We start from the raw sequence: 27,048 nt of genomic DNA, 5'->3' as shown, positions 1-27,048 counted from the left end.
TAAGTAAGTACATTAAGTACATTCATATTGTTGTGTCCCTAATCTATTTAAAATTAATGTTTCTTTGTGTTCAGAGTAATGGACTGAAATGAATTACTTTTGCATATTGATATCATTGTTCCAAAATCATTTGTTGAAAAAACTATTCTTTCCCCACTGAGTTGCTTTTGTACCTTTATCAAAAATCACTTGTCCACATATGTATGGGTCTATTTATGGCCTCTGTTCTGTTCCACTGATTTTATTTATCAATGTTTATTTATGCCAGTACCACATTGTGTTGATTACTATAGCTTTATAATAAAAGAAGTCTTCAAATCAGGTAGTGTTAGCCTTCTGTATTAGTCAAGGTTCTCCAGAAAAAAGAACTAATCATGGATATATATAAAAGAGACTATAAGAAATTGCCTCTTGTGATAGTGAGGGCTGAGAAGTCCCACAACCTGCTGTCTACAAGCTGGAGACCCAGGAGAGCAGGTGGTGTTGTTCCAGTCTCAGTGCAGGAGAAGACTGACGTCCCAGCTCAAAAATGATCTGGCAGAGAGAGCAAATTCACCTTCACCTCAGCTTTTATTTCTATTCAGGCCTCCAACAGAATGGATGAGGCTTGCCCTTAACGGGGAGGGCAATCTGCTTTACTCAGTCTACCAATTCAAATGTTAATCTTACCAGAAACACTCTCATAAACATACCCAGAATAACATTTAACCAATTATTTCGGGCACACCATGTCCTAGTCAAGCTGACACATAAAATTAACAGTCACACCTTCTAAACTTTATTCTTCTTCAAAGTTGATTTTCTAATCAAGGGCCTTTGTACTACTATATAAATTTTGGAGTCAGATTATCAGTTTCCACAAAAGAGCCCACCAGGATGGCATTGAATTTGTAAATTAATTTGGGGAGAAATGACATCTTAACAATATTAAGCCTTCTGACCCATGAAAGAAGCATCTCTCTCTGTTTATGGGTTCTCTAAATTGTCTCAGAAGTATTTTGTAGTTTAAAGTGTATGTCTCTTACATCTTCTGATTGATTTATTCCTATATTTATTAGATTTTTTGGTATTTAAATTTTTTCAATTTCTGATTGTTGCAAGTACATAAAAATCCAATTGAGTTTTGTACATTGATCTTGTATCCGTCAGCCTTGCTTACTCACTTATTAGTTCTAGTAGCTTTTAAAATAGATTCCATAACATTTTCTAAATAAACAATCATGCTGTTGGGGCAGTTTCATGTCTTCCTTTTCAGTACGGATGATTTTATTTTCTTTCTTTCCTTATGAAACTGGCAAGAATCTCCAGTGCAATGTTGAAAAGAATTATTGAGAGCAGGCCTCTTTGTCTTGTTCCTGATCTTGAAGTGGAAAGCATTCAATCTTTCACCATTAGCTATATATATTATTTTATAGATGCTCTTTGTCTGTCTCTGGAATTTTGCTTCTGTTTAAAGCTTGCTAACAGTTTTTATGAGGAATGGATGTTGGATTTTGTCAGATACTTTTTCTGCATTGATTGAGCTAATCATGTGGTTTTTCGTTTTTAGTTTGTTAACATGGAGAATGTCAGTGATCAATTTTTGAGTTTTAAACCAACCCTGCATTCCTGGGATCAAGTCCCCTGGTCATGACGTATTATACATTTTATATATTGTTGGATTCAGTTTGCTAAAATATTGATAAGAATTTTGACACATGTTCACGAAGAATATTGATCTGTAGTTTTCTATTCTTATAATGTCTTTGGATTTGATATCAAGGCAATTTGGATTCAATGAATTGAGAAGTAGTCCCTTCTCTTCACATTTTTGGAAGAATTTGTATATAATTGCTATTATTTCTTCCTTAAATACTTGGTAGAATTCACCAATGAAGAAATATGGGCTTGGAGTTTTCTTTGTGACAATAATTATTTGTGGTAAAATTGTAACCACAAATCCTCTTTAAATATATATAAGTCTATTCAGGTTATCTATTTCTTATTGAGTAGATTTTGATAGCATGTGTCTTTCAAAGAATTTGTCCATTTTATCTGAGTTGTCAATTTGTAGACATTAAATTTTTCATATACTAATTTATTATCCTTTTAATATCTGTAGAATTCATATTGAATCACTTCTATCATTCATAATATTGGTAATTTTTATCATCTCTTGTTTTCCCTTATTTTCCTATAACTTCTCAGAATATGGAGGACTCTGACCTTGTTGGAGACCCCCAACTCTGAACTATGGTCTTTGGCTTGACACAAACCACAGCCAAGTTTCTTAACCAGTCTCCTTGGGATCCACAGAGTGTCCATAAATGAAGTTCATAAATCCTGAAACTTTATCAAATTTTGAGTGTAAGAAAAGGGGCATAGTTTCATCAGAGTCTCACCAAGTTCTACTAGAATATAAGAACGATTGCTCTGGGATAAAAACAGACACACATAGATCAATGGAACAGAATAAAAAGTGCAGACATAAACCCATGCATATATGATCAATTAATTTATGATGGAGGAGCCAAGAATATACAATAGGGAAAGAATAGTCTCTTTAATAAATGATATTGGGAAAACTGGACAATGACATGCAAAAGGAAACTGGAACCCTATCTTACACGAAATACAAAAATCAACTCAAAATGGATTAAAGACTTGAATGTAAGACCTGAAACCATGAAAATCCTGGAAGAAAACATAGTGGGTAAGCTTCTTGATATTAATCGTGGTAATGAATTTTTTGCATTTGATACCTGAAGCAAAGGAAACAAAAGCAAAAATAAACAAGCAGAACTATATAAAAGTACAAGGCTTCTGCATAGCAAAGGAAAACATTAACAAAATGAAAAGGCAACGAGAGAAAAGTATTTGTAAATCATTTATCTGATAAGGTGTGAATATCCAAAAAATTTAAAGAACTCATACAACTAAATAGCAAAACCAAACAACTCAATTGAAAAATGGGCAGATGACCTGAATAGGTATTTTTCCAAAGAAGACATACAAATGATTAACAGGTATATGAAAGGTGCTCAACATCACCAATCACTGGAGAACGCAAATCAAACCCACGATGAGACAGCAGCTCAAGCCTGTTGGAATGGCTTTCATCAAAAAGACAAGAGGTAACAAATGCTCATGAGGATACGGGCAAAAGGGAGTCCTTGTGCCCTGTTGGTGGGGATGTAAATTGATGCAGCCACTACGGAAAACAGTATGGAGGCTCCTCAAAAAATTAAAAGTAGAACTCCTGTATGATCCAGCAATCCCATTTCTGGGTATTTATCTGAAGGAAACGAAATCATTGTCTCCAAGAGATACCTATACACCGATGTTCACTGCAGCATTATTTATAATAGCCAAAACATGGAAACAACCTAAGCATCCATTGACAGATGAATGGATATAGAAGATGATATGGGATATTTTTCAGCCTTTAAAGAGAAGGAAATACTGCCATTTGCAACATGGAAGGACCTTGACAGCATTATGCTAAGTGAAATAGAGAAAGACAAATACTATGTGGTCTCACTTATACATGGAAAATGGAAAAAAATACAAACGCATACAGAGAACAGATTGCTGGTTGTCAGTGGCAGAGGGTGGGGATGGGGGAAATTGGTGAAGGTGGTCAAAAGGGACAAAATTTCAGTTATAAGATTAATAAGTTCTGAGGTTCTAATATATAGCATGTGACTATAGTTAACAATATTGTATACTTGAAAGCTGCTAAGAGAGTAGTTCTTTTTTAGCCACTGTTTTCTTTCCACAACTTAACTATTCATTTTATTTATTTATTCTTTGTTTAGAGGGAGGTAATTAGGTTTATTTATTTATTTTTTGATGGAGGTACTGGGGATTGAACCCAGGACCTTGTGCATGCTAGGCAGGCACTCTACCAGTGAGCTGTACCCTCCCCACCAAGAGAGTAGATCTTAAAAGTTCTTTTTACAAGAAAAAAATTATGACTACGTGAGGTGATAGATGTTAACGAAACTTACTGTGGTAATCATTTCACAATATCTACATACATTAGACTATTATGTTGTTCACCTTAAACTAATACAATGTTATATGCCAGTTATATCTCAATACAAATGGGGTTTGAGGGAAAGAACTGTTGCTCTTTGGAGGCCACTTGCTCCCAAACACACACCCAGATCCCAGTGCTCTATTGCTTGAAAATTATTTTTGACATTTATTTAATATATGGATTTCAAGACCCTGCCCCTGGAGATTCTGATTCATCAAGCCTGGGGTGAGGCCAGGAAATCTATATTTTTACAATCCTCCTGATGATTCTGATGTAAGGCCAGGATTGAGAGCCACTGGAACAGATGGCCCTTTGACGTTCCTGTTGCTAAGTCCTCGAGACTCATTGGGTGGGCATGTGCTGCCCTCTAGCGCCTCTGGCTGCTTGCTACACTTCCGCATCGTGTAGTAACCTGCTGGGTGAGCACTGGTGGTCCTGCTGCCTGACAGTAGCCTGGGCTTCCTGCCCAACTCCCTGTCCAACTCTCGGACCTTAATAAAAATGCTCGTGTATAAAAACGTTACTTCTGAATGACAGCAACTGTACTGCTGTGTCCCCAGCACCTGAGACATCTAGGGTATTCACTAGTGTTTCCTGAGAATGAGACACAGCAAAACTCCTTTGTGAGGCCACTGCTGTAATATTGTCCCTCCAAAGGACAAAAGCCTCACAGGATTTTTCTTTATAGGGTTATGATACGACTCATGGTACATATGAATTGGTAACTGTGAACAATTATCTGAAGAGATTCTGCTATTACAACAGTTGCAGTGCTGTAGCATTATCATGGAATCAGGGTCCGGCTTTAGCAAGTTTTCTAAAAACAGCTGAATCTGAATCTTTTATCCTTTTGTGTAGTCCTCCAGAGTCCACGGAGGCCTTTGTTGTCCTTCATCTCCCTTGTTTGCTGTTCACTGTAAACCATGAGGCAGGAAGGGCAAATGTGAAGGTCCATGCACATATCATTAAAATGACTGTGTGTTCATTATGTGAAGGTGACCTTGTTTAAGAAGATGCTGATCCCACTGTCCTATCCACACAAGTACCCTCCATCAGTGGGTACCAAATCAATAAATAAGCCTGTACTAAAGGCCTACTCTGCACAAAGGTGTAAGATTGTCTTTGACTCTTAACTCCTCAGCTCTGAGACAGAGGAGCAAGGGCCTGGGAAATTGCTGTAGAGGAGTTTGCAGCAGATGGTTTTTTATGGCTTAGCGGGATGACAGTGGCTATGGATTATCTGTAAGGAAATAGTATTCTGGTTGAAGCTGGTGCCTAGTTTGCCAAATTTGATGATTTTGTCTGGGGCAAGAGGTCAGGCTAGTAGGAGCCTGAGAACTGTTGCAGCAGCAGCTACAGGAAGCAGGAGCTGGTTGGGTAGGAATAATAACAGTAATAAAAGATTCAAGCCACTTTTTAGGTATCTTGACCTGCTGCTAAAAAGCTGATGCAAGCTGCTTTTTACTTGATTATTGTTAACCTGTCATTCAGTGCTCTTTAGTTGGAAAAGTCTTCTCATTCCTGTATTATGGAACTTAAAAGTTCAGGAAGGATGTCAAATGGCTCAAATTCATCCCATCATCAGCGTGAGACTCTTCAGTTATTTTAAATGTAAGGATCTGTTTTGTTTTTATTTTGTTTTATTAAAAAAGGACATTTAAGAAAAACATTTACTAATCCATTTCTTTGCAAAATTTTCTGAATATTATTCCTCATAGATGGTAAAAAAAAAACCCTCATGCTAATGATTGGTGTGTTTTTTTGCCTTTTGTTTTTTAAGTTGTGGTAAAATATACTCAACATAAACTTTACTATTTTAACCAGTTTTAAGTGTCCATGTCAGTGACATTAAGTATGTTCACAGTGTTGTGTAACCATCACCACTGTCGATTTTCAGAACTTTTTCATCATCTCATACAGAAACTTTGTACCCATTAAATAACTCCCTATACCTCTCTTTCCCAGCTTCTAGTAAGGCTGGTTCTGTATTCAATTTTTAATAAGGTGGATTCTTGATTGTGAATCAATCTTGTCTTTAAAACTAGATTTTTAAGTGTCTTGAGAACAGGCAGGTTACAAAAACACAAAACACCTCAAATGTTTTTGTACCTTCGACACTGTCCAGCTTAGGGATGAGCACAGATCGTTGGCTCACCACACCTGTTCAGTGGTGGACTGGATGCTGGAGGAAGGATCAAATAGCCTCTTCGGAGGTTTTTAGCTGAAGAATTTGGGGACTGTGGGACCACTCTCATCAGGCAAGAACTTCTTAAGAGATTCAGAAATCTTGGAGTTTTGGTGGCATATCATAGTGTCAACAGGGACCACGAAATTAACATTAATACGTGAATCAGTGGACATAAAGGTGGTTGGTACTGAGGTTGAACAGGAAAAAGCTTGCCCTACCTGAAGGTGTTCAAACAGATTTTCATAAACATTTCATCTAAACACTGGTGGATTCAACGAAAGAGCCAGTTTGTGGCCCTTAATCGAAAGTCTTGCCAAGTTGGGGAGGGTATAGCTGAAACCTAATTTTCTCCCCTCTTCCCACCTCAGAAAAAGTCTTACCAATAATTCATCTCCATGAATAGGCAGGATGCTAATAAGAGCTGTAAAGTCCTTTCTGGAAACTCTTAACTCCAGAAGCGAGCCTCTTTCACATGCCTTCATGGATGGCACTACTTACAGTTTCTTCCCATCTATCTTAAGTGAAACCACAAAGACTGGGAAGACTCCTTTAACTGTTAGAAAGTTATTTAAAAGACTAGAAGCTATGTTCTTTCCTTGCCACATTAGACATGATCTTTTTTCTGAACCTCTTGATACTGATCACCTATTGCTTATGACATCAGCACCATCATTTTCTAACACTTAACAAGACAATGTATGCCCTGTCCTCTTGTGTGTTTTCTAGTTGTCTTCCCATTACAGGTGGTATAGTTCATGGAGCTCCTCTGACCTAGCCACTCTCCCTCTTTTAGGGCGTGCAGTGTACACAGAGACTCAGTTATCTGGGGATAGATGCCAGACTGTTATCGAAAAGAGGAAGGCTGAGTCGTCAGGGTACAGAGAATAGAGAGAGCCTGAAAGACTGTATGCATTCTGTGACCTTGGCACCTTTAGGCTTAGACTCTACGACCATACAGACTACCAGACACCCTCATCTGAAAACCATGTCACGTGTCCAGCTTCTCCTGGACAAATGAAGGGCTGTGATGCTATGCATGACTTGGGAGACAGGAGGGCTTTGTGATGCAGTCTAGTGGTCTGGTTCTGTCCTCTGTGAGGCAGAGATGACAGGTCTAGAATTTGTAGGCATTAAGTTCTAAGATCCTGAAAGCCTAGGAAGCCTAGGAAGCCTAGGAAGAGTGATGGCTCGTGAAGTTTAGATTATGTTGAACCCTACCTTTATTCTGTGGGATGTTGGATATCCCTTGTACACTTATGGCTCCATTATCATTATTGCATTAATTATTTGGCAAGTGAGAAAGACTCACCAAGATTTAAGGTTGGGACCTAACAGGAGCTGCTGCCGGGTAGGGAAACACTATGACCACGACTGAACCGGTTAAGCCTCAAACAAGAAGGTTTTATCCCCTCACTTTCTCTTGTTATCCTTACCCCTGCTTTTTTTTTTTTAATGGAAGAAATTTCCTCAGTGGATCCCATAACAGCTTTGAATTTGGGTGATTCTTCTGGTTGGTAGATATTTAGGGCCTTGGATGACTGAAGTCCTTTGGCTACTAGACCACCCATCCTTTATTCTGTTCCTGTTTTTTCCTGTCTCTTTCTGGTCTCCATACTTTGTCAGGGCATGGGGGTGGAGGTATGGAGTAAGGAAGAGCCTTGAAATGAATCAGAAATAAGAAGAGAAAGGAAATGGGGTGAAAAAGGTAGAGTAGGGAAAGAAAGGCAGAAGAATATAAAATTGGAATGCAGAAAAAGGTTGGAAAGTATTTGCAGGTTTTGTCTCAGTTTAGATATGAAAAGAGAAGCGTGCCTCAGCTTCACACTCTAAATCTTTTTTCTTTAAGCGTCACCGGAAAGTCAAACAAAAGGCAAAAGATAAAACATCAAGAGGTAAAGTCCCAGGCTGTGCTCTGACTTCCCTCCACAGTGGGCCAGGTTCCCATGGACCCTGAAGTTCCTTTATGACCCCTGGTGCCAGGAGCCAGGTGCTCTAACCACTGGAGGCTCCAATTCCCCAAGTTGACAAGTTCTCCCAGAAGATGTGTGTGGGTGGGAAATCAGAACCTGGGAATATTCCAAAATTCTCCACCTTACCCTGGGAGTGAAGAATAAGGAAGTAGGGGAGAAGTCCTTAACTGTGTCATTTACTAGTTATCTGACCCTGTTGAAGTCACTTTATCTCTCAGTCTTGCTACCATGAGATGGGCATCTGATGATCCTGACTCACTCGCAGTGTGGTTGTGAAGGTCAAATGAGATCAGGCCCAGGAGAGCACATCATGCTTGGCTAAGCTGTACACAGGCGTGCCTTAGAGCACTACGGTGGGGTTTGCAGTCTTCTCTCCTTCAAAGGCCTTGAGCTTCCTGTAGGATGGGCCTGAATCCTCTCCCATTCCGTGTAACACTGTCTCCTGGTCTCTCAGCAAGGAGACTTTCCTGGAAAGAAGCTGAGAAGCCGTGGGAGCTGCTCTCTGTCATGAGAAGGTGATCTCTTGCTCTTTTCAGTCTCCTAAGTTTGGGCCTGGCCTGTGCTGATTTCTCTCCTTGGCCTGGGGCAGAGTTGGGGAGAAGGACAAGGGCCTGGAGCACTGGTTGAGAGGGTGGCCAGAGGAGAGGGTGGGGTTAGATGGCTCAGGAGAGCGGAGTCTTCCAGTTCTGCTGGAAGGTTTTGTCTCAGCTTAGATATGAAAAGAATATTTCTCTAGGCTCACAGTGGTCCTAGAATTCAGGATTTTAAAAAAATTAATAGACTTTAATTTTTAGAGTAGTTTCAGGTTCACAGCAGAATTTAGCAGAAAATACAGAGAGTTTGCACATAGCCCTCCCCATCCACACATATATACTCCCCTACCCTGAATATCCCTCATCAGTGTGGCATATTTGGTACAATCGATGAACCAACATGGACACATTATTATCAACCAAAGTCCAGGTTTACATTAGGGTTCACTCTTGATGTTGTACATTTTGTGGGTTTTGACAATTGCATAATGACACGTAGCCACCACTATAGTATCATACAGAATAATTTCATTGCCCTAAAAATCCCTTGTGCTCCATCTAGTCATCTCTCCCTCCCTCCCTCTCCCCAAACCCCTGGAAACCACGATCTTTTTATTGTTTCTGTAGCTGTGCCTTTTCCAGAATGTCATTTGGTTGGAATCGTACAGTTTGTAGCCTTTTCAGACTGGCTTCTTTCATTTAGTAATATGTCTTTTAAGTTTCTTCCATGTCTTTCATGGCTTGATAGCTCATTTCTTTTTTTTTTTCTGCACATATATTTTAAAATTTACATATATGTACTATTCATTGTTTCTAAGAATGTTTAGAGCTTTAGCTTTTTAAATTTACATAGTTATCAAAGGAATAAAGCCAACCACAAAATAAGAATTAATTCAAAAATATACGTACACCCTGCTATTAGCAGCAACATTATTTACAATTGCCAAGATATGGAAGCATCCTAAGTGCACGTCAATAGTTGAATGGATAAAGAAGATGCAGCATATATATATTGTATTTTGTATATATATATATATATGAATACAAGTCACCCATAAGAAAATGGCATATTTTGTCATTTGTGGCCCTTCATGCACTTTTTTTTTCACTTCAAAAACCAGAATTTTATAACTGGCATAAACATTTCCATTGCATCTAAAACAACAAAACACCTAGAAATAAACTTAACCAAGGAGGTTACCTATATTCTGAAAACCGAAATGACACAAAGAAATGGAAACATTTCTTGTGCTCTTGGACTGGAAGAATCAACACTATCAAAATGGCCACACTACCCAAAGCAATCGACAGATCCAGTACAAACCCCGTCAAAATACTCTCAACATTCCTCACAGAACTAGAACAAACAATTCCAAAATATATACGGAACCACAAAAGACCTCGAACAGCCAAAGCAATCTTTTGTAGGTCTTTTTTTTTCTTTCTTCTTTTTGTTCTCTTTTCTTACGGTTTGATGACTAAAGAAGGTCCTTTAAGATCTGCTGTAAAGCTGGTCTGGTGGTGTTGAAATCTTTTAGCTTTTGTTTATCTGTGAAGCTTTTGATTTCTCCCTCAAATCTGAACGAAAGTCTTGCTGGATAGAGTATTCTTGGTTGTAAGTTTCCCACTTTCATCACTTTAAATATATTGTGCCACTCCTTTCTGGCTTGTAGAGTTTCTGCTGAAAAATCAGCTGATAACCTTATGGGAGTTCCCATGAGCATTACTTGTTGCTTTTCTCTTGCTAATTTTAATATTTTCTCTTTATCCTTAATTTTTGTCAATTTGATGACTATGTGCCTTGGTGTGTTCCTCTTTGGGTTGATCCTGTGTTCTATTCTATGTGCTTTCTGGACTTGGGTGACTGTTTCCTTTCCCAAGTTGGGGAAGTTTTTGGTGATTATCTCTCCTAAAATTTTCTCAGGTCCTTTCTCTCTCTCTTCTCTTTCTGGGACCCCTATGATGTGAATATTAGTGCACTTAATGTTGTCCCAGAGTTCTCTAAAATTATCCTCATTTCTTTTCATTCTTTTTTTTTTCTGTTCTGCAGTAGTGATTTCCACTAATCTGTCTTCTAGCTCACTGATCCGTTCTTCTGCCTCATTTAGTCTATTCTTGGTTCCTTCTAGTGTGTTATTCACTTCAGTCATTTTATTCTTCAACTCTGTTTGGGTATTCTTTATATTTTCCAACTCTTTGCTAAAAACTTCGCTCTGTGCATCTATACTCCTCTTGAATTCTCTGAACATCTTGGCCATAATTACTTTAAACTCTTTCTCAGATGAATTGCCTATCTCCTTATCACTTATTTCTTCTTCTAGAATTTTATCTTGTGCCTTGGCCTGGGAGATATTCCTTTGCCGCCTCATATCGTCTATCTTTCTATTTTTATTCTTAGGTAGGTTACTTAAGTTTCTTGACCTTGGAGAAGTGGGAGATGTCCTATGCGTCCCAGCAGTACACTCCTATCTTGTCACCAAAGGGTCAAGGTCCAGCCAGTCCCAGTGTAGAGTCTGGCCTGTGTTTGTGGACTCCTTCCACAGGCTTTGGGATTCTTGTTTTCTTATTTCTGGTATCTGCCCCCTGGTGGGTGAGGCTGGACTAGAGGCTTATGCAGGTTTCCTGGCAGGAGGAGCAGATGCCTGCCCACTGCTGGGTGAAGCTTGGTCCTGGACCTCTGGTGGGTAGGGCTGTGTCTAGAGGCCTTTGGCTTAGGAAGTCTGCTGATGGCTGGGGCTGTGTTCCCACACTGTATGTTGTTTGGCCTGAGGCTTCCCTACAGGCTGTTGGGTGGGGCTACTTCTTGGTGCTAATGATCCAATCAAGATGTCAGCCTCCAGGAAAGCTCATGTAGATGAACACTCCTGGAATGTCCTCCACCAGCTTTTATGTCCTCTGGATGAGCCACAGCTGCCCCCTATGTCCCCAGGAGATCCTCTGGCCTGGCCCATGTTCCTATGAAATCACTGTCTCTGTCCTTGGACCTGGTGCACGGGAGTTTCCATGTACGCTTCCCAAGTGAATGAAATCTCCATTTCCCCCAGTCCCATGGGGCTCCTGGAGCCAAGCCCTGTTGGCCTTCAAAACCAAATGTCCTGGGGTCTCCTCCTCCCAATGCCGAGACCCGAGCTGGGGAGCCTGATGTGGAGCTTAGAGCTCTCTCTCCTGTGGGACAGCCTCTGCGACTTAACTATTCTTCAGCTTGTGGGTCGCCCACCTGGGATGTATGGGGCCCAATTGTATCACGAGCACACCCTCTCCTACCATCCTGCTGTGGTTCCCTCTTGGTGTTTCCAGTTGTGGAAGATCTTTTTGCTAGGTTTCAGTCTTTTTTTTAAATCAATTGTTGTTTAGCATTCAGTTGCAGTTTTGTTGTAGTCATGAGGAGAGGTCCTAGAATTCAGGATTTGACTAGTGCAGGATATAACTACATGGGTTTGCACTCAACCACAAGACAAGTTATCCAGTCAGAAGAATGGATAATTAAGTGCATAAATAAGTCATCATTTTCATATTGTCTTTACAACTCTACCCTTTCAAGGGCAGACCCCTGGACCCTGCTGACATTACCTCCTCTGGTTCTGTCTTCAGGGAGGCCAGTTCCTGGGACAGTCCTCAGGCAGGAGCTTGTCATATCATCCCCTTCTTAAGATCTCTAGAGAATGGGCATGGGCTCCCAAGAGACACTGTGCACACTCTGTAATCTCCAGAACAGAGTTCCCACAAGGATCTCCTTTTCCACAGTTTGGGAAAACTGAATACCAGGCTGTGGCCTTCTTAGCACCTAGCAAGACTGACTCCAGGTTCTCCCTGGTGATGTTCCTGGTGCTGCCCCCTCAGATAACCATTGGCTTTTCCATCTGCCTGGTTGCCTTCTCCTAGTTCAGCTTCTCAGCACAGGACAGCAGAGAACTTACCCGCCTCCAGGCTCTCAAGGCCCTGCATTCCCATTAGTTGTCTGAGATCTTGCCCAGCAAGCCCCAGGCCCTCAGCCTGGCGCATCATAACTTGCCGATGGCGTTTCCCAGGGAAGAAAATTTGATGAGTAAACACCCAGGAGGTGCAGCCCCAGGGCTTACAGGACTAGGGGAGGCGGGCAGGGCCAGTCTCCAGGCCACACACTTGCAGAGAGGCAGATGTCACTCCATCAGTAACAAATGGTTGCCCTGTTTCCCTTCCCAGCCAGGGCTGGCTTCCTCAGGAGGGGAGTGTGCGACGGCTCCTGTGTGCAGATCCCTGCTGCCACATCTGCAATGCTGTGGCTCTGGAGATTCAGCAGTTGCTGTCGGGTGAGACCACCCACACCACCCCAGCTTCATCAGGGCCATCTCAGGGATCCTCTTGCTTAGAGATTATGTCCATGTCTAGTCTCTCTTTTGATCAGAGTCAGGATTCTGTGCACTCCAAAGAGCTTTCACTTCCACCAGCAGCCTGCGCAGTGTCACAGCTAACACATCAGAAATCCTTAACCCAGTCAGTTGCTAAGACAGCTGCCAAGTCAGCCAGTGCAGTCAGCATCCATGATTACTGGGCTGACCACCGGCAACTAAGGCAGGGATTTCAAGGGCCAGAGGTGTCCTGGGATGCCGAAGTTCTGTCTTCTTCAAGCCTTGAAGAGCATAGGATTCCTGTGAACCAGCAAGACAAGAAGAAGAGGAATTCTGAATGTGTCCCAGAGAAACAAGGTCAGCAGCTCTTTGAATATCTGATTCCTTTTCTATCCCTGAACCCAAAGCTCACAAACCGAAAATACCCAGTGGCCTTTCATTCCCTTTATCTGATGTTCCTGTGTCCCCAGATCCCTGAGGTATCTTTAAGTACTCGTACATAAATGTCTCAACCCAACCAGAGAGAACAACTTCTCTCCTAATGTTCCAGTAGGGGCACTTCTAGGTAGAACCCCCAGAGCCCCTGAGTTCCCAAATGTGTCTCCAGGATCTTTCTCAGCTAAAATTTTACTTTGGCCAGGGTGGTTGCCTTGAGTGAGTAGGGACTAGCAAGGATCTGTCTGGATCTTTAGAGCTACCATCTCCATCCTCTTAGCTTAGTGCCCCCTGTCAGTTACTTTACCAGCTTCTCCCTTACCTTGAGTTCCTAGAGCATCCTCCAGGATTCCTTGAGGGCAAAAGGACCAGATAAGAATGGTCTGTCAGGCTGTTAGAGCAAGCTGAATGACCTCACCCAAACAAGGATTCCTGAGAATGCCGTATCTGGAGTGTCCAGAGCTTAAAGGGCAAGACCTTACAGGACCAGCTTGCTGGGCCACATTTTACAAGTCCAGCATTTGAAGGAGCCACATTTTTTAGATTCAAACTTTGCAGAGACAAAATTTGTAGGGCCACACTTTCCAGGGCCTCCAAGAGCTGCAGGGTCTGGTAAAGACAGCCCATACTCACAAGAGCCCTACCCTTCCAGAAGCTGCTGAAGCTGGCTTGGGAGACAAGATGAAGCACTTTACAAACCGGATTCACCCGAAGGTGAAAGTTCAAGGGCATAAGGAATCCGTTCACCTCTCTAAGGATGAGAAAGTGGCCAAAACCAAGACAAAAAAGGTTGAGAAGAGTCCACCACCCACCAAACGCCCTGTGAAGGGGGCTAAGTCGGAGAAGACAGCAGAGGAGGAGGGCATGGCCTTCTTTGATGCCCTCCAATGCCTTGACAACGAGTTCCAGCAACGCTCCGTTCAGTCCAGCCAGTCCTGGACCCTGTGCCTTTCCCGCAACAGCTCAAAGCACTGTCCTCAGCTGACTTGTTCTACACATTCAAAAAACCCACCCCATGTCTCAACTCTTACCTCAGCAGAAGCCACTTGTCTACACAAGGAGAATACCCAGTCCAGGAAAAAGGAGTTCACAGATTCCTAAACTTCTGCATCCTCCTGAAAAAGGCCGTCATCATCATTTCCATTAATATGCAGGTGAGGCAGGACCCTCTCCAAATATACTCAATACCTCTAAGCAAAGAACCACCTGTTTGTGCCTCTCATTTTCAATGTGGTGTGTGAGGGAGAGAGTAGAGGAGGTAGATTATATTTCCCATATGGTAGGGAATCTTAAGCCCATATTTTAGATAGGTCAGCATTCTACACAACTCTTTCAGTTCCACCCTGGACTGTGGATAAAGGGATTTGAGCAGAGAAGGAAGACCCTCATCTAAGGTTCATTGAAGGTAAAAATCAGGCCTGACTTCCATGGCTTTGTATGTTGTCTTTGGGCCCCAGAGGAGCGAAGTGTTCATGGTGATAGTACAAAGAAGTGATGGCTGGGAATCTAGTGCATTTTTGACCCAGGGCACAATTCATCAGTAACTCTATATGTGCCCACAATCTGGAGGGAAGGTTTTTAGAGGAGTGTTACATTGCTCTCTCCTTGAGGAGGTACTTTCTGTGTGTCAAAAGCCTGTAGCTAATATGACCAGACATTAAAAGCAAATGATAGAATCTCCTCTCTCTGCACCCTGTTGTGTTATTGATTAGATTTTAAGGGGTAAATCATCTGGGAGCTTGCTGTAGCCCTGTTGCCTGTTTGACCCCCACTGCCTTTCAGCTGCACGGAATAAATGCCTCCTAGAATGGAGATCAGTTGATGAGAATGTCCCCAAAAGAGTCACAATATAAATGACTTTGAGGGCATCCTGCATTCAACAATGAACATATTTGAGTACTTACTGTGTGCCAGGAACTATGCCAGACACAACAGTAACCTAGACACAGGCCTTGCCTCCACAGGAAGCCTGAAAGGAGAGCAGTTAGTGATAGCGAGTGCAATCAATTCAAGGAGGTTTGTTTCACAGAAGTGCGGAAAAGTGGGGATAGAGCTGTAGGAGGAAGTGGGCCCCAGAGAGTTTTTTTTTAAAAAAGGCTAGAGACATAACATGTTGGATGTTGACAGAAATGATGCAGTTGAGGAGGGATAAGTGATGATGCGGGAGAAAACGCTGGTAGTGGTAAATGGTGAGGGAATGGGAACAAATGTCCAAGGCCATCATGGCCTTGGAAAAAGCACAGACACTTTGCTGGTGGTTAATAGAGAGAAGGAAGCATTAATGAGGTAAGACTCTGTGTATCAGGAGACAAAAGATTGCTTTCATATGTAAGAGAGTTTGGGCAAAGACTCAAAAGGGTAAGTGAATTTCTGGGAAGATACCAGGGCTGGGGGTGGAGGGAGTGGTATGGAGAAGCAAAGTTGAAAGCAGAGGTGGAGATGGATTCTGGAAGTTACCATGGCAAGTTTCTACTGGGGCCTAAGTTGTTGGTGGCCAACTGAGAGCCCAGGTGGGTGTAAAAAGGTGGTCAAATGTCCTCTTGGAACACTGGAGCAGCAAGAAAGATCACAGAGAAACTCTGGACGCACAGAACATGAAGGAAAGGATGGGGCTAGGGACAGAGACAGGGGGCAGGTATGGCACCCTGGTGTTCAGCTAGGGATGAGGGAGTTTGGGGGTGGGAGGACAGAGCTGGGAAGCAGAAAGACAGAGAGGCTGCCCTGAGTGGATGGGAGGGACCTCTGTTCTGGACACCTCATTTCTCCCAGAAGGTGGCACCTCTGCATTCCCACCTTCTGACCTACCACAGAGTTGCTGAGAGCCGCAGTAAGGGCGGGAAGTGCTGTGGCTTCCTCATGATGTGGTGTGGGGGCCTGTGGGATGCCCCCGCCTCCCTGTTTCCTGAGGAAACCCAGGATGACTCCACTTACCATCAAACGAGGAGGTGGGGGCAGGAATCTCTTCCTCTGATAGGAACCAGCACTTAGCACAAAGTGTCCACTGCTAGCAGGATGCAGAGAAGCCCAGGTGAGAGGAAGCATGAATGTGTCCCTCCTCTGAATGTTGATTCTGTGCCTAAGGGGTGTGGGCCCAGCCCTTGTTGTGGTCTCCAGGGCGAGGAGGCATGAGGCCCAGGTGTGCTGAGCCACCCCCTCCAGGTGTTTTCCCCAAAGATCATAGGAAGTCTTGGAGCAGGCACATCTTCCCTGTCTGGCGGGAGCTGGGCTGAGAGCTGCATAGGAGGATGCCCAAGAGAAAGAATGTGACTCAGAAGGGTCACAGCAGCATCAGGTGGGAAGTTGAGGTTAATGTGTGCATATCCTGGCTTAGGGGAGCAGTTCCTTCCCGTGGCCCCCCTTAGGCTTCCACCTGCTCCACATTTCTGTTACAGAAATTTCAGACAACTGACCATCATGGTTGCTTGTCTTGTACCTGCTCACTGCACCCTAGCAGGAAGGTCATAGAATATGCTGAGCTAAGAAGTGAGTTGTGAGACTTCATCTCCTTGCTCTTCCTCAATCCTGTCACGCCAGCCTCTTGCCAGCAGGGCACTGAGACTCCATGAGCAGGAACCAAAACTCGATGCCCTGCTAGAGTTCCCAGCCTGTTGGAGATGCTCAGACTCAAGGGCTCAGTTATCTCTGCTTGTCCACTCAAATTCTCGTCCCTTTCCTTTGTGGGTCTTTGAGTAAAACATCCCCTGCCCCTAAATTCCCACATCTTCTGACTCGCATCCTCCTTCCACAGCCTCATCTCTATCCTGACTGACTTTACCATTGTCATCCTGTGCTTGTCCCTGCCTGTCCAGGCTGTCCCTGGAAAGATGTTAATAATGTATGAACATAGTAGTGGAAAAAAGCAACTTACTAACATATTTGTGTTACACTTTCATTTAAAAATAATATTACTAGAATATTTTAAAGAGCTGTTTTAGGTTTGCAGAAATATTAAGCAATAAGTACAGAGTTTTCATATACTTTCTCATCCTTGGTCACATACACAGTTTCCCCTCTTACTAACATCTTGCATTTAGCATGGTACATTTGTTGAAACTATAAGACAGTACCATTAAGTTATTATTAACTAATGTTCATAGTTTACATTAGGGTTCACTCTTTGTGTTATACATGCTATGAGTTTTGACCAGTGTATAATGACATGTACCCACCATTATAGTATCAGAAGAGTTTCATTGCCCTAAAAATCCTTTTTCCCCCCACCTAGCTATCCCTTTCTCCCTTACCCCAAACACCTGGAAACCACTGAACTTTAAAAAAAATTGCGGCAAAATACATATACCATTTTAACCATTTTTAAGTGTACAATTCAGTAACATTACGTACATTCACAATGTAGTAAATAACCATTACCACTATCTATTTTCAAAACTTTTTCATCAACTCAAGCAGAAACTCTGTACCATTAAACAGTAAGTCCCCATTTCCTTCACCCTACCCCAGAACCTGCTAACCTCTATTCTACTTTCTGTGTCTTACCACTTTCCTTATTTTAGATACTTCGTATAAGTGGAGTCATAAAATATTTGTCCTTTTGTGTCTGGTTTATTTCACTTAGCATAATGCATTCAACATTCATCCATGTTGTAGCATGTATCGGAATTCAATTACTCTTTATGGCTAAATAATATTCCATTGTATGTATATATTGCATTTTGTTTATCCATTTATCTCTTAATGGACATTTGAGTTGTTCCCACCTTTTGGCTATTGCAAAAAATGTTGCTATTGAATTTTGGTGTGCAAGTGTCTGTTTGAGGCCCTGCTTTCAATTCCTTTGGGTATATACCTAGGAGTGGAATTGCTGGATCATATGGTAATTTTATGTGTAACTTTCAGAGGAACCACTGCTAAATTGTTTTCCACAGCAGCTGTACCACTAGCAATGCACAAAGTTCCAGTTTTTCCACATCCTCACCAACTCTTGTTTTGTTTTTGTTTTTTTAAATAATATCTCATGGGTTTGGAATGGTAGCTCATTGCGGTTTTGATTTTCATTTCTCTAATGATTGATGTTGAGCATCTTTTCGTGTGCTTAATAGTGATTTGCATATCTTCTTCAGAGAAATGTCTGTTCAAGTCCATTACTCATTTTTGATTTGGAGTTTTTGTTTGTAATTTGTTGACCACTGATCTTTTTATTGTTTCTGTAGTTTTCCAGAAAATTGTATAGTTGGAATCATATAGTATGTAGCCTTTTCAGTTTTGCTTCTTTCACTTAGCAATAGGTATTTCCTCCATATCTTAAATGGCTTGATAACTCATTTCTTTTTAATGCTAAATAATATTCCATTGTATAGATTTACCACAGTTTGATTATCCATTCGCCTATTGAAGATATATTTGTTGCTTCTAAGTTTTGCAATTATGAATAAAGCTATTATAAAAATTTGTGTGCAGGTTTTTTAATGCACATAAATTTTCAATTAATTTGGGTAAATAGCAAGAAATAGAATTGCTGGATCATATAGTAAGAGTATGTTTAGTTTTGCAAGAAACTACCACACTGTCTTTTAAACTGGCAGTACATTTTGCATTCCTACCAGCAATGAATGAGAGTTCCTGTTGCTTCACGTCCTTACCAGCATTTGGTGTTGTCAGTGTTCTGGAATTTGAATATTCTAATAGGTATATAGTGGTATCTCATAGTTGTTTTAATTTTCAGTTCTCTGTGACATATGATGTTGAGTATTTTTTGATATGCTTACTTGCCAGCATATATCTTCCTTGGTGAGGTGTTCAGGTCTTCCCTGTTTTAAAAATTGGGTAGTTCATTTTCTTAATGTTGAGCATTAAGAGTTCTTTGTATATTTTGGATACCAGCTCTTTATCAGATATGTGTTTTGCAGAGTTTCTCCACCTGTGGTTTATCTTTTCATTCTGTTAATAGTGCCTTTTAGAGTGCAAAGTTTTTTAATTTTAACCAAGTCCAACTTAATTTTTTTTCATGGATTGTGCTTTTGGTGATGTATCTAAAAAGTAATCATCAAACCCAAAGTTGTACAGATTTTCTCATAATCTCATTATTGAAAAAAAAGTATATATGTTTGTGTTTTTAATTTTTTCACTAATCTGTACTTTCTACTTTTCCTACATTGCAAATTAATGACATACTTCATTATATAATCTTTGTAAATCCCAGGGTTGGCAACATGGTGGCTTCTTTAATTTTACAAATAACATTCTGTGACCCAGATGACATAGCTTTACTGCTCTAGGTTCAGTTTCCCTGGTTTCCCTGTCTATCAGTGAGTATTGGAACAGAGAGTCACCGAGTTCCCTTTCTGTCATAAACATATAGAATGATAATGTTTATTTTCAAATTCTTTTAAAAGTTCATGGACTTAATTGCAGCATCTAGCCATGGGGCATCCAGCCACGGGGCATCCAGCCATGGGGCATCCAGCCATGGGGCAGGGGAGGAGTATGTGTGTATGTGTAAACTTTCTTTAGACCATTCACCTAGGAATTTCTTGAAGTGCAAGGCTGGGTCTTAGTCTGCAGACACTGCCCACATGCCTTGTGCACACTGGCTGTGCTCTACAGTTAGGTAGGTGAGAAAGCAAGTCCCCAACTTACAGAGAGAACAGTCACACCACACCAAGAGGGAGAATGCAAAACTGACACCCAGCCCCTCACTGCAGACCTTCCTCACTGTTAGTTACCATTTCCAAGGCCAAGGTGTTTTCCTCAGAAACCTTCTGTGGTATGTTTTGCACATTTTTTAACTGTGACCCATAGTAAGAAATGTAGTTTATGATGTGACCCTGTACACACATAGTTATAAACATGTATTCATAGATCTATAATTAAACCCAAAGTTTTGTGAAACAATCCTAATTTTACCACATGTGGTGCTCCCTGATATTTTCTATCCTCTCTGTCCTACTTCATTAAAGCAGTCCTAATACTGACTCTCTGAAATGACTTCATGACTTCCTAATGGGTTAGGGTCAGCACTTGTAATTTGAAAAACATAGCCTTAGAATCATTATACATTTTTGATTAGGAAACTACACTTTTGTCTTTTGATTAAAAGATGGTTACCTCTAAAAGACAAGGACAACATTGTGGGGTGTAAGGTAAGCTTTCCCCTTGACTGGAGTGATGCAGGAACAGAATTCTCAAGCTTGTCTTAAGAGTCTGTGTGGTTAGAAGTTCTAGCAGATCTGGACTGCTGCTAATATACCTCTGACTGAAGAAAACCCTGCTGTATACTAGAGGCCGATCATCTATAAAGAGGCACATATGTAAAGAAGTAATTATTTGTGCACTGTTTATAACAACATGGACAGGAGGTGTAGAGCAGTGATTCTTAAATGATGAACTGGCTGGATCCTAGGTAGATCGGAAGTGTATGTAAGAAATGCTGGAAAGTGCTGGGGGATGAGTGGATTGAAGAAACATACCCATTACAGTATATGTATTTATGTTTGGAAAACAAATATTAAAAAGCTATTTTTTTTTGGTAACATAGACTACAAAACAGCAAAAGCTTACAGTATCTTCTTGGTTTTTGGAGATGCATAGAAGGTACTAGCTCTCTAGTTTTGGAAAGCCCCCTCCCAGAAGTTGTATCAAAAGTTTTAGGGAGCAGCTGTAGGATTTTTATGTTAAAAAATTTAGAAACACTGTTCAAAGGCCTGGAATAAATATACTTGAAAATTAATTTTTTCAAGAATGATTCCTTGGAGGAAAATCAATGATACATATTTGGTTCTTACTGACTTTTTCAGACAACACAATAAGAGTTATTGAACAAGAGCCAACCAATTAGGAGGGTTACTGTGTAAGTGAAATGACTCATTAACAGTATATCAGCAAACTAACCACAGGCACCTCCTAATACACTGTAGTCTTGCTACCATGATTGTTCTCTAAGGATAACAAAAATCGCTATTAAACCACTCAATTGTTAATCATGTCATTGCAGTGGTTTTGGAGTCTGTCTTTAGAGGACTTTAATGAACTAAAGCTGACATCCACCAGTAAACCAAACAAATCACCCTTAAACACACCCAGATGAAAACACCGTAACACTTCCCAGCCCTAACCACGAACTCTAAGAGCACTTCTGTTCCTTTCACCTGAGGCAGCTCCATTTTCTTGGCCAATTTTTTTCTCTCTAAAGACAGAAAATGTAAAGTACAACCTTAAAAAGAGTACATCACAATCCAAACAAGAATCCCAAGTCATTTTAAATTGATGTGGCTTTGATTCTGAGAGTAAACTGTGAGGCACAACAGAAATAGGCTTAATGAATGAGGCCAAAATCTTTAATGGTTAGTGGAGGAGACAAACCTGTGTACAAAAGACACCTTGATTAAAAGTGAGCATTCCTAGATACCAGTGAGCATCAAGTGTTTGAGAAATAAACAGAGTCAGCTCTGATTTCCAGAGAAATGAGGGGTAGTGGTTAGTAAAAGGTAAAAACGAGTGTTTGGGAAGTCCAAACTAATATAATGAGACATAAAAAAGGAAATAAAAGGTATAAAAACTGGGAAGGAAGATATCAAACTGTTTTTGTTCACAGGTGACATGACTGTCTATGTAGAAAATCCAAAAGAATTAACAAAACTGGAACCAGTAAGCGATTATAACAAGGTTGCAGGATACAGGGTTAACATACACAGTTTTATTGCTTTGCTATATAACAGTAATGAACAAGTGGCATTTGAAATGAAAAACAATCCCATTTGCATTAGCATCTCTAAAAGTTACTAGGTATAAATAAGACAGAATATATATAAGATATATAGGAGGAAAATGACAAAACTCTGATGAACGATATCAAAGAAATACCAAATAAATGGAGAAATAATCCATATTCAAGGAAAGGAAGGCTTATTATTATTAAGATGTCACTTCTTGCCAATTTATCTATAGATTCAATGCAGTCTCAATCAAAGTTTCAGCAAATTATTTTGTAGGTATCAACAAACTGAGCCTAAAGTTTATATAAAGAAAACAAAAGACCCAGAATAGCTAACTCGAGTTTGAAGGAGAAGAACAAGTCAGAGAGACAAAAAGGGGGACAAAAAGGTATATCTAATAGAGCCATCTGGCTCTCTGAACTAGAGGAAATCAGATGATAGCATGAATCTTTCCCAGGTACTGCTGCAGCCAAAAAGCTGTCTAGATGTGTCTGTAAGGTAGTAAGATACATGTGGTAAGTTGGGTTGTGTGTGTATGTATGCACAAAGCATATATTCTCTGCAGAGAACTTTATAAGGGCAAAGTTGTGGTGTGTGTGTGTGTGCTCTGCAGCAGGGGAAGGGAAAGGGAATCAGAAGGCTGTTTCGGAACCTCTCTCTGCAGGGAAAAGCTGCTGAGAAAGTCTGAGGAGCAGCCTCCTATCAGCAGCGACCAGAGGTGTCTCGTCCTGCTACGTTAAATGCAGGTGTAAAAGACGAGCTTTTGCTTTCAGTTGGTTCTTGACGTGAGAGTGACAGCTGTTTGGAAAAGATTCAAAAGTAAGTAACAGTCATCTCCTGAAAAGTGAGAAGGCTTCATTAGGCAAAAACAAAGCAAAAGATACCTCTGAAAAGGAGGACGGGTGGAAGCAACCAAAGAGAGTTCCAAAGGTGGGCAAGGAAGCCCCAGCCTTTCTCTGAGATCAGGAGAGAGAGGAAAACAAACCTACATGGCTCTCGCTGCCCTCCACGGAGCACGTGTTGTGTATACCTTTGTGGAATGAATGTTGCATCAATGACTCGGCAACAAGAAAGTTTGAGATCATGGTGTCAGTACCTTTTCTTTTCCTCAGAATGGACCAGAAAGACTGAGCAGACCAAATCTTCAAAACTCAGTTCTAGAAAATACGCAGTCATCAGCTCAACACGTCCATTTTGCTTCCCCAGTGGTAGAGCCTGAATGGTGAGTCAGGACTAGGAGAGAAGGGGCAACACATACAGTAGCTACAGATGATTTCTCTGACCACAGAGGAGACTACAAAATTTTGGAATTTAGCCAGTTTCCACAACCACAATGATAAGAAAAGACCAAAGTTGCTGAAGTCAAAAGTCCCCTGCATTTATCCTACATTCTGGGGCACTGTGGCCTGGCCCACAGGAGGGTAGCTGCCCTACAGGCATGTTCGGGAAACTTAAAAATGCATCTCCTCTGTCCTGGCTTTGAGCTGGGGAAATTCAGCATGAGCAGCATCTGCACATAAGGGTGAAAATTTTCAGTGTTTGATAATTGGCTCCTGGAAACATGTGCCTGGAAGATTGTTTGAGAGCCCCTAGGAAAGCCACATACTAATGTAGAAAGTGGAAAACCAGCAGAACCAGGGCCTGTGAAAAAACGCAGAATGCACATACCAACACCAGTGCACATCTGGGTGTTATCAACCCAGATGAGACTCTGAGCATAACCAAAATAACAAAAAAAGATCTTTTTACCCACTCCACGAGACTCTTGTTCTTTGAGGAAATCTAAGCCCTAAGTGATCTGGCTGATCTCCAGTGACTGACTGTTGCTTTAGGAATCAAGTGCCTCACCACAGTGCTTTTGGAGCAGAATCATTTTTAGCCAGAGTCATTTGGCAGTAGCCTGTATGCTCCTTTTAGTTTCCACCTCTGTAGATACAGTGTCCCTCTGTTCACCCCCGTTTATACAGTACAGCAGCACTGACTTCAGTCAGCCCAGGAAAACTTGGCCATCCTAAATTAACTGAATTATTTTGGGGTTTCCAAGGACTGAAACCAAGTCTTCCTGGACTCAGTTCAAGAGAATGAGGTGTGAGGGAGGTGCTACTGTTGTTTAATATTAACTGAAATTTCCCAAAGCTCTAATAAACCTGAGGACAAAATTATGGCATGATCTTTAGCCCCTGGAGGACTGGGATGAGTCTTCATGAAAAGCTACATGGCTGGCTTCCCACAGAAGCAGAGCAGCAGTTAAGGAGTAGCACACCGTCAGTGCTTGGCTGGTGTGACTGCACTTAGCCTGCAGAGCTTTCCAGCAAGATGGAGAGACACTCCCTGTTCTCCATTCTGGGCCCCTGAAGCACAGATTCATCCCTATTTATGCACTCATTACACCCTATTTATCACCATTCACTTGTTCGTTGATTCTACAGATATTTGTTGAGTGCACTAGTTTGTGACAGGCACAGATTAGCCTCTCAATAAATGTTGGTAAATGAATAAATGGAACCTACTCACCCTATAGAATGCAGTGTGTTTATGTATGTTTAGGGAGCATTATTGGAGGATTTTTAAAAAAGGTATTGCATAAGTTAAATCCTATAAGATGATTAAGAGTTTCCAATATGGTAAAGGAAGAAGAGTTATTCCAGAAGGAGATAAAAGTACACACAAAGGCAGGTGCATAGATCTACAGGGACCCTACTGTGACTTAGACAAAGTGAAAACAGACTGGATGCTAGGTAGAAATAGGCAAGGAAACCTGCTTTCATATAGGATTATCAGTACAAAGAATTGATTGGAAACAGTAAGCTTAAAGTGATTAGAAGGAAATATGTCCTTGGATTTCAGGAATTAAAAATAAACCGACCTAGAGAACTGCATTTTCTGAGACCCGTGAGGTGGGCAGCCTCTGAGATGGCTCCCATCAAGCTCTGCCTTCTGACACTCGTGGCATCCTATAACCTCCTCCCCTTCGGTACCTTGCTTTTGGCCAATAGATTACAGCAGCATTGAGGAGTATCGCTTTCCATGATTAGGTTACTTCTATCTTGTTAACAACTCTATTGCCTTCTTGGTGTGCACACTTTTTATGAAGTAAACTGCCATGTTGGAGAGGTCCACATGGCAAGGCACTGAAGGTGGCCTGTGACAAACAACCAGTGAGGAAAAGAAGGTCTTAGTCCAGAAAAGCCTGAGGAACTGATTTATGCCAACAACTACTAAGTGAGCTTGGAAGCAGATCCCCAGTTGAAACTTTGGATATCAGACCCTGGGCTGATACTTTGATTTTGGCCTTATAAGAGACTATGCGGTGGAGGATCCAGAATCCAAAAATCCATGTCTGGATTCTTGACCCACAGACGCCATGAGATAATAAATATGTGCTGTTTTTTTTTTTTTTAAGTGGAACTTGGGGAGAGAGGGACTAGAGATAAGCAAATTAAATGTGCAAATTTTAACCAGAAGACCTTAACATTTTCAAACGAAAATTATACCAGAATTCTCTCTCTTGATTCTCACAACAGTTCTCAAAGGTAGGCAGGTAAATAAAATGTTATTTGATGAATGAATGGGTGAGAATTATTATGCCTGCTTTATAGATAAGGAAACAGAGGCTCAGAGATCAAGTATTTTGTCAAGAGCTAAATGACTAGTAAGTAGCAAAATAAAGACTAGAGCTTAGTTTTTTTTAAAAAAAATATGTGCTGTTATAACTGCCTAAGTTTTGGGGTAGTTTGTCATGCAGCAATAGTAATAGAGACAGGAAGTGGGGAAGCTCTGATAAATTCCAGGGCTCTCGATGTATGCACTGAAGTTATGGCAAAGGCCTTGGACGCAACATTCCTGTGCCTCACCAGCTCTGTGGGGAAGGATGTGTTCAAATCCTTTACTCTTTTTAAAAATGGGTTGTTTGCTTTCTTATTGCTGGGTCTTAAGAGTTCTTTATATATTCTGGATATGAGTCCTTTCCCAGATGTATGATGTACAAATTTTTTTTCCCACTATGTGACTTACATTCTCATTCTCTTAACATTGTCTTTCAGAGGGCAGATGTTTAAAATTTTTAATGAAGTACAACTTATCGATTTATGGATCATACTTTTGGAGTTATATCTAAGAACTCTTTGCCTAACTTGTGTTCATGGGGTTTCTTCTATAAATTTATTTTAACTTTCTTTTTTTAAAAAATTTATTTATATTTATTTATTTACTTTTTAACTGAAGTACAGTCAGTTACAATGTGTCAGTTTCCGGTGTACAGCAGTGTCCCAGTTATGCATATACATACATATATTCATTTTCATATTCTTCTTCATTAAAGGTTATTACAAGATATTGAACATAGTTGCCTGTGCTATACAGAAGAAAATTTTTTTAAATCTGTTTTTTATATATAGTGGCTAACATTTGCAAATCTCAAACTCCCAAATTTATCCCTTTCCACCCCCTTTCCCCAGTAACCGTAAGACTGTTTACTATGTCTGTGAGTCTGTTTCTGTTTTGTAGGTGAGTTTATAGTGTCCTTCTTCTTCTTTTTTTTTTAGATTCCACATATGAGTGATATCATATGATATTTTTCTTTCTCTTTCTGGCTTCACTTAGAATGATGATCTTTAGGTCCATCCACGTTGCTACATATGGTATTATTTTATTCTTTTTATGGCTGAGTAGTATTCCATTATGTAAATATACCACAACTCCTTTATACAGTCATCTGTCGATGGACATTTAGGTCGCGTCCATGTCTTGGCTATTGTAAATAGTGCTGCTCTGAACATTGGAGTGCATGTATCTTTTCAAATTAGATTTCCCTCTAGATATATACCCAGGAGTGCGATTGCTGGATCATATGGTAAGTTTACTTTTAGTTTTTTGAGACATCTCCATACTGTTTTTCATAA

General features: G+C 40.8%; 2 protein-coding genes across 6 annotated transcripts in view; both read left to right on the top strand.

The window, feature by feature from the left end:
* Window positions 1–27,048, top strand: part of LOC102537298 (protein SPATA31F1-like) — an 86,436-nt gene that overhangs the window by 40,229 nt on the left and 19,159 nt on the right. For 3 of the 5 annotated variants that reach the window (XM_072959659.1, XM_072959660.1, XM_072959657.1), the window contains one exon: window positions 22,812–22,966. The exons of the other annotated variants lie outside the window; for them this stretch is intronic. The gene's annotated coding sequence lies outside the window, so the exon portion shown is untranslated. The remainder of the gene's footprint in view (window positions 1–22,811; window positions 22,967–27,048) is intronic. 5 annotated transcript variants of the gene reach the window in all.
* Window positions 7,343–14,677, top strand: SPATA31F3 (SPATA31 subfamily F member 3). Its single transcript, XM_006204148.4, has 5 exons — window positions 7,343–7,557; window positions 8,056–8,101; window positions 8,634–8,694; window positions 12,895–13,397; window positions 14,128–14,677. The coding sequence occupies exons 1-5, from the start codon at window positions 7,414–7,416 to the stop codon at window positions 14,574–14,576; spliced, it is 1,203 nt and encodes a 400-aa protein (XP_006204210.4). The 5' UTR covers window positions 7,343–7,413; the 3' UTR covers window positions 14,577–14,677.

The sequence above is a fragment of the Vicugna pacos genome, chromosome 4 (assembly GCF_048564905.1).
Source record: "Vicugna pacos chromosome 4, VicPac4, whole genome shotgun sequence".
Classification (NCBI taxonomy): Eukaryota; Metazoa; Chordata; class Mammalia; order Artiodactyla; family Camelidae; genus Vicugna; species Vicugna pacos.
This window is presented reverse-complemented; position numbering and strand designations above follow the sequence as displayed.

What these genes read in the sequence shown, in the direction of transcription:
- SPATA31F3 (XM_006204148.4), top strand. Translation starts at nt 7,414, where the DNA reads ATGTTGAACCCTACCTTTATTCTGTGGGATGTTGGATATCCCTTGTAC. An exon ending in CTAACAGGAGCTGCTGCCGG is followed by an intron (nt 7,558 to 8,055) that starts GTAGGGAAACAC and finishes TTTTTCTTTAAG; the next exon opens with CGTCACCGGAAAGTCAAACA. An exon ending in AAAAGATAAAACATCAAGAG is followed by an intron (nt 8,102 to 8,633) that starts GTAAAGTCCCAG and finishes CTGGTCTCTCAG; the next exon opens with CAAGGAGACTTTCCTGGAAA.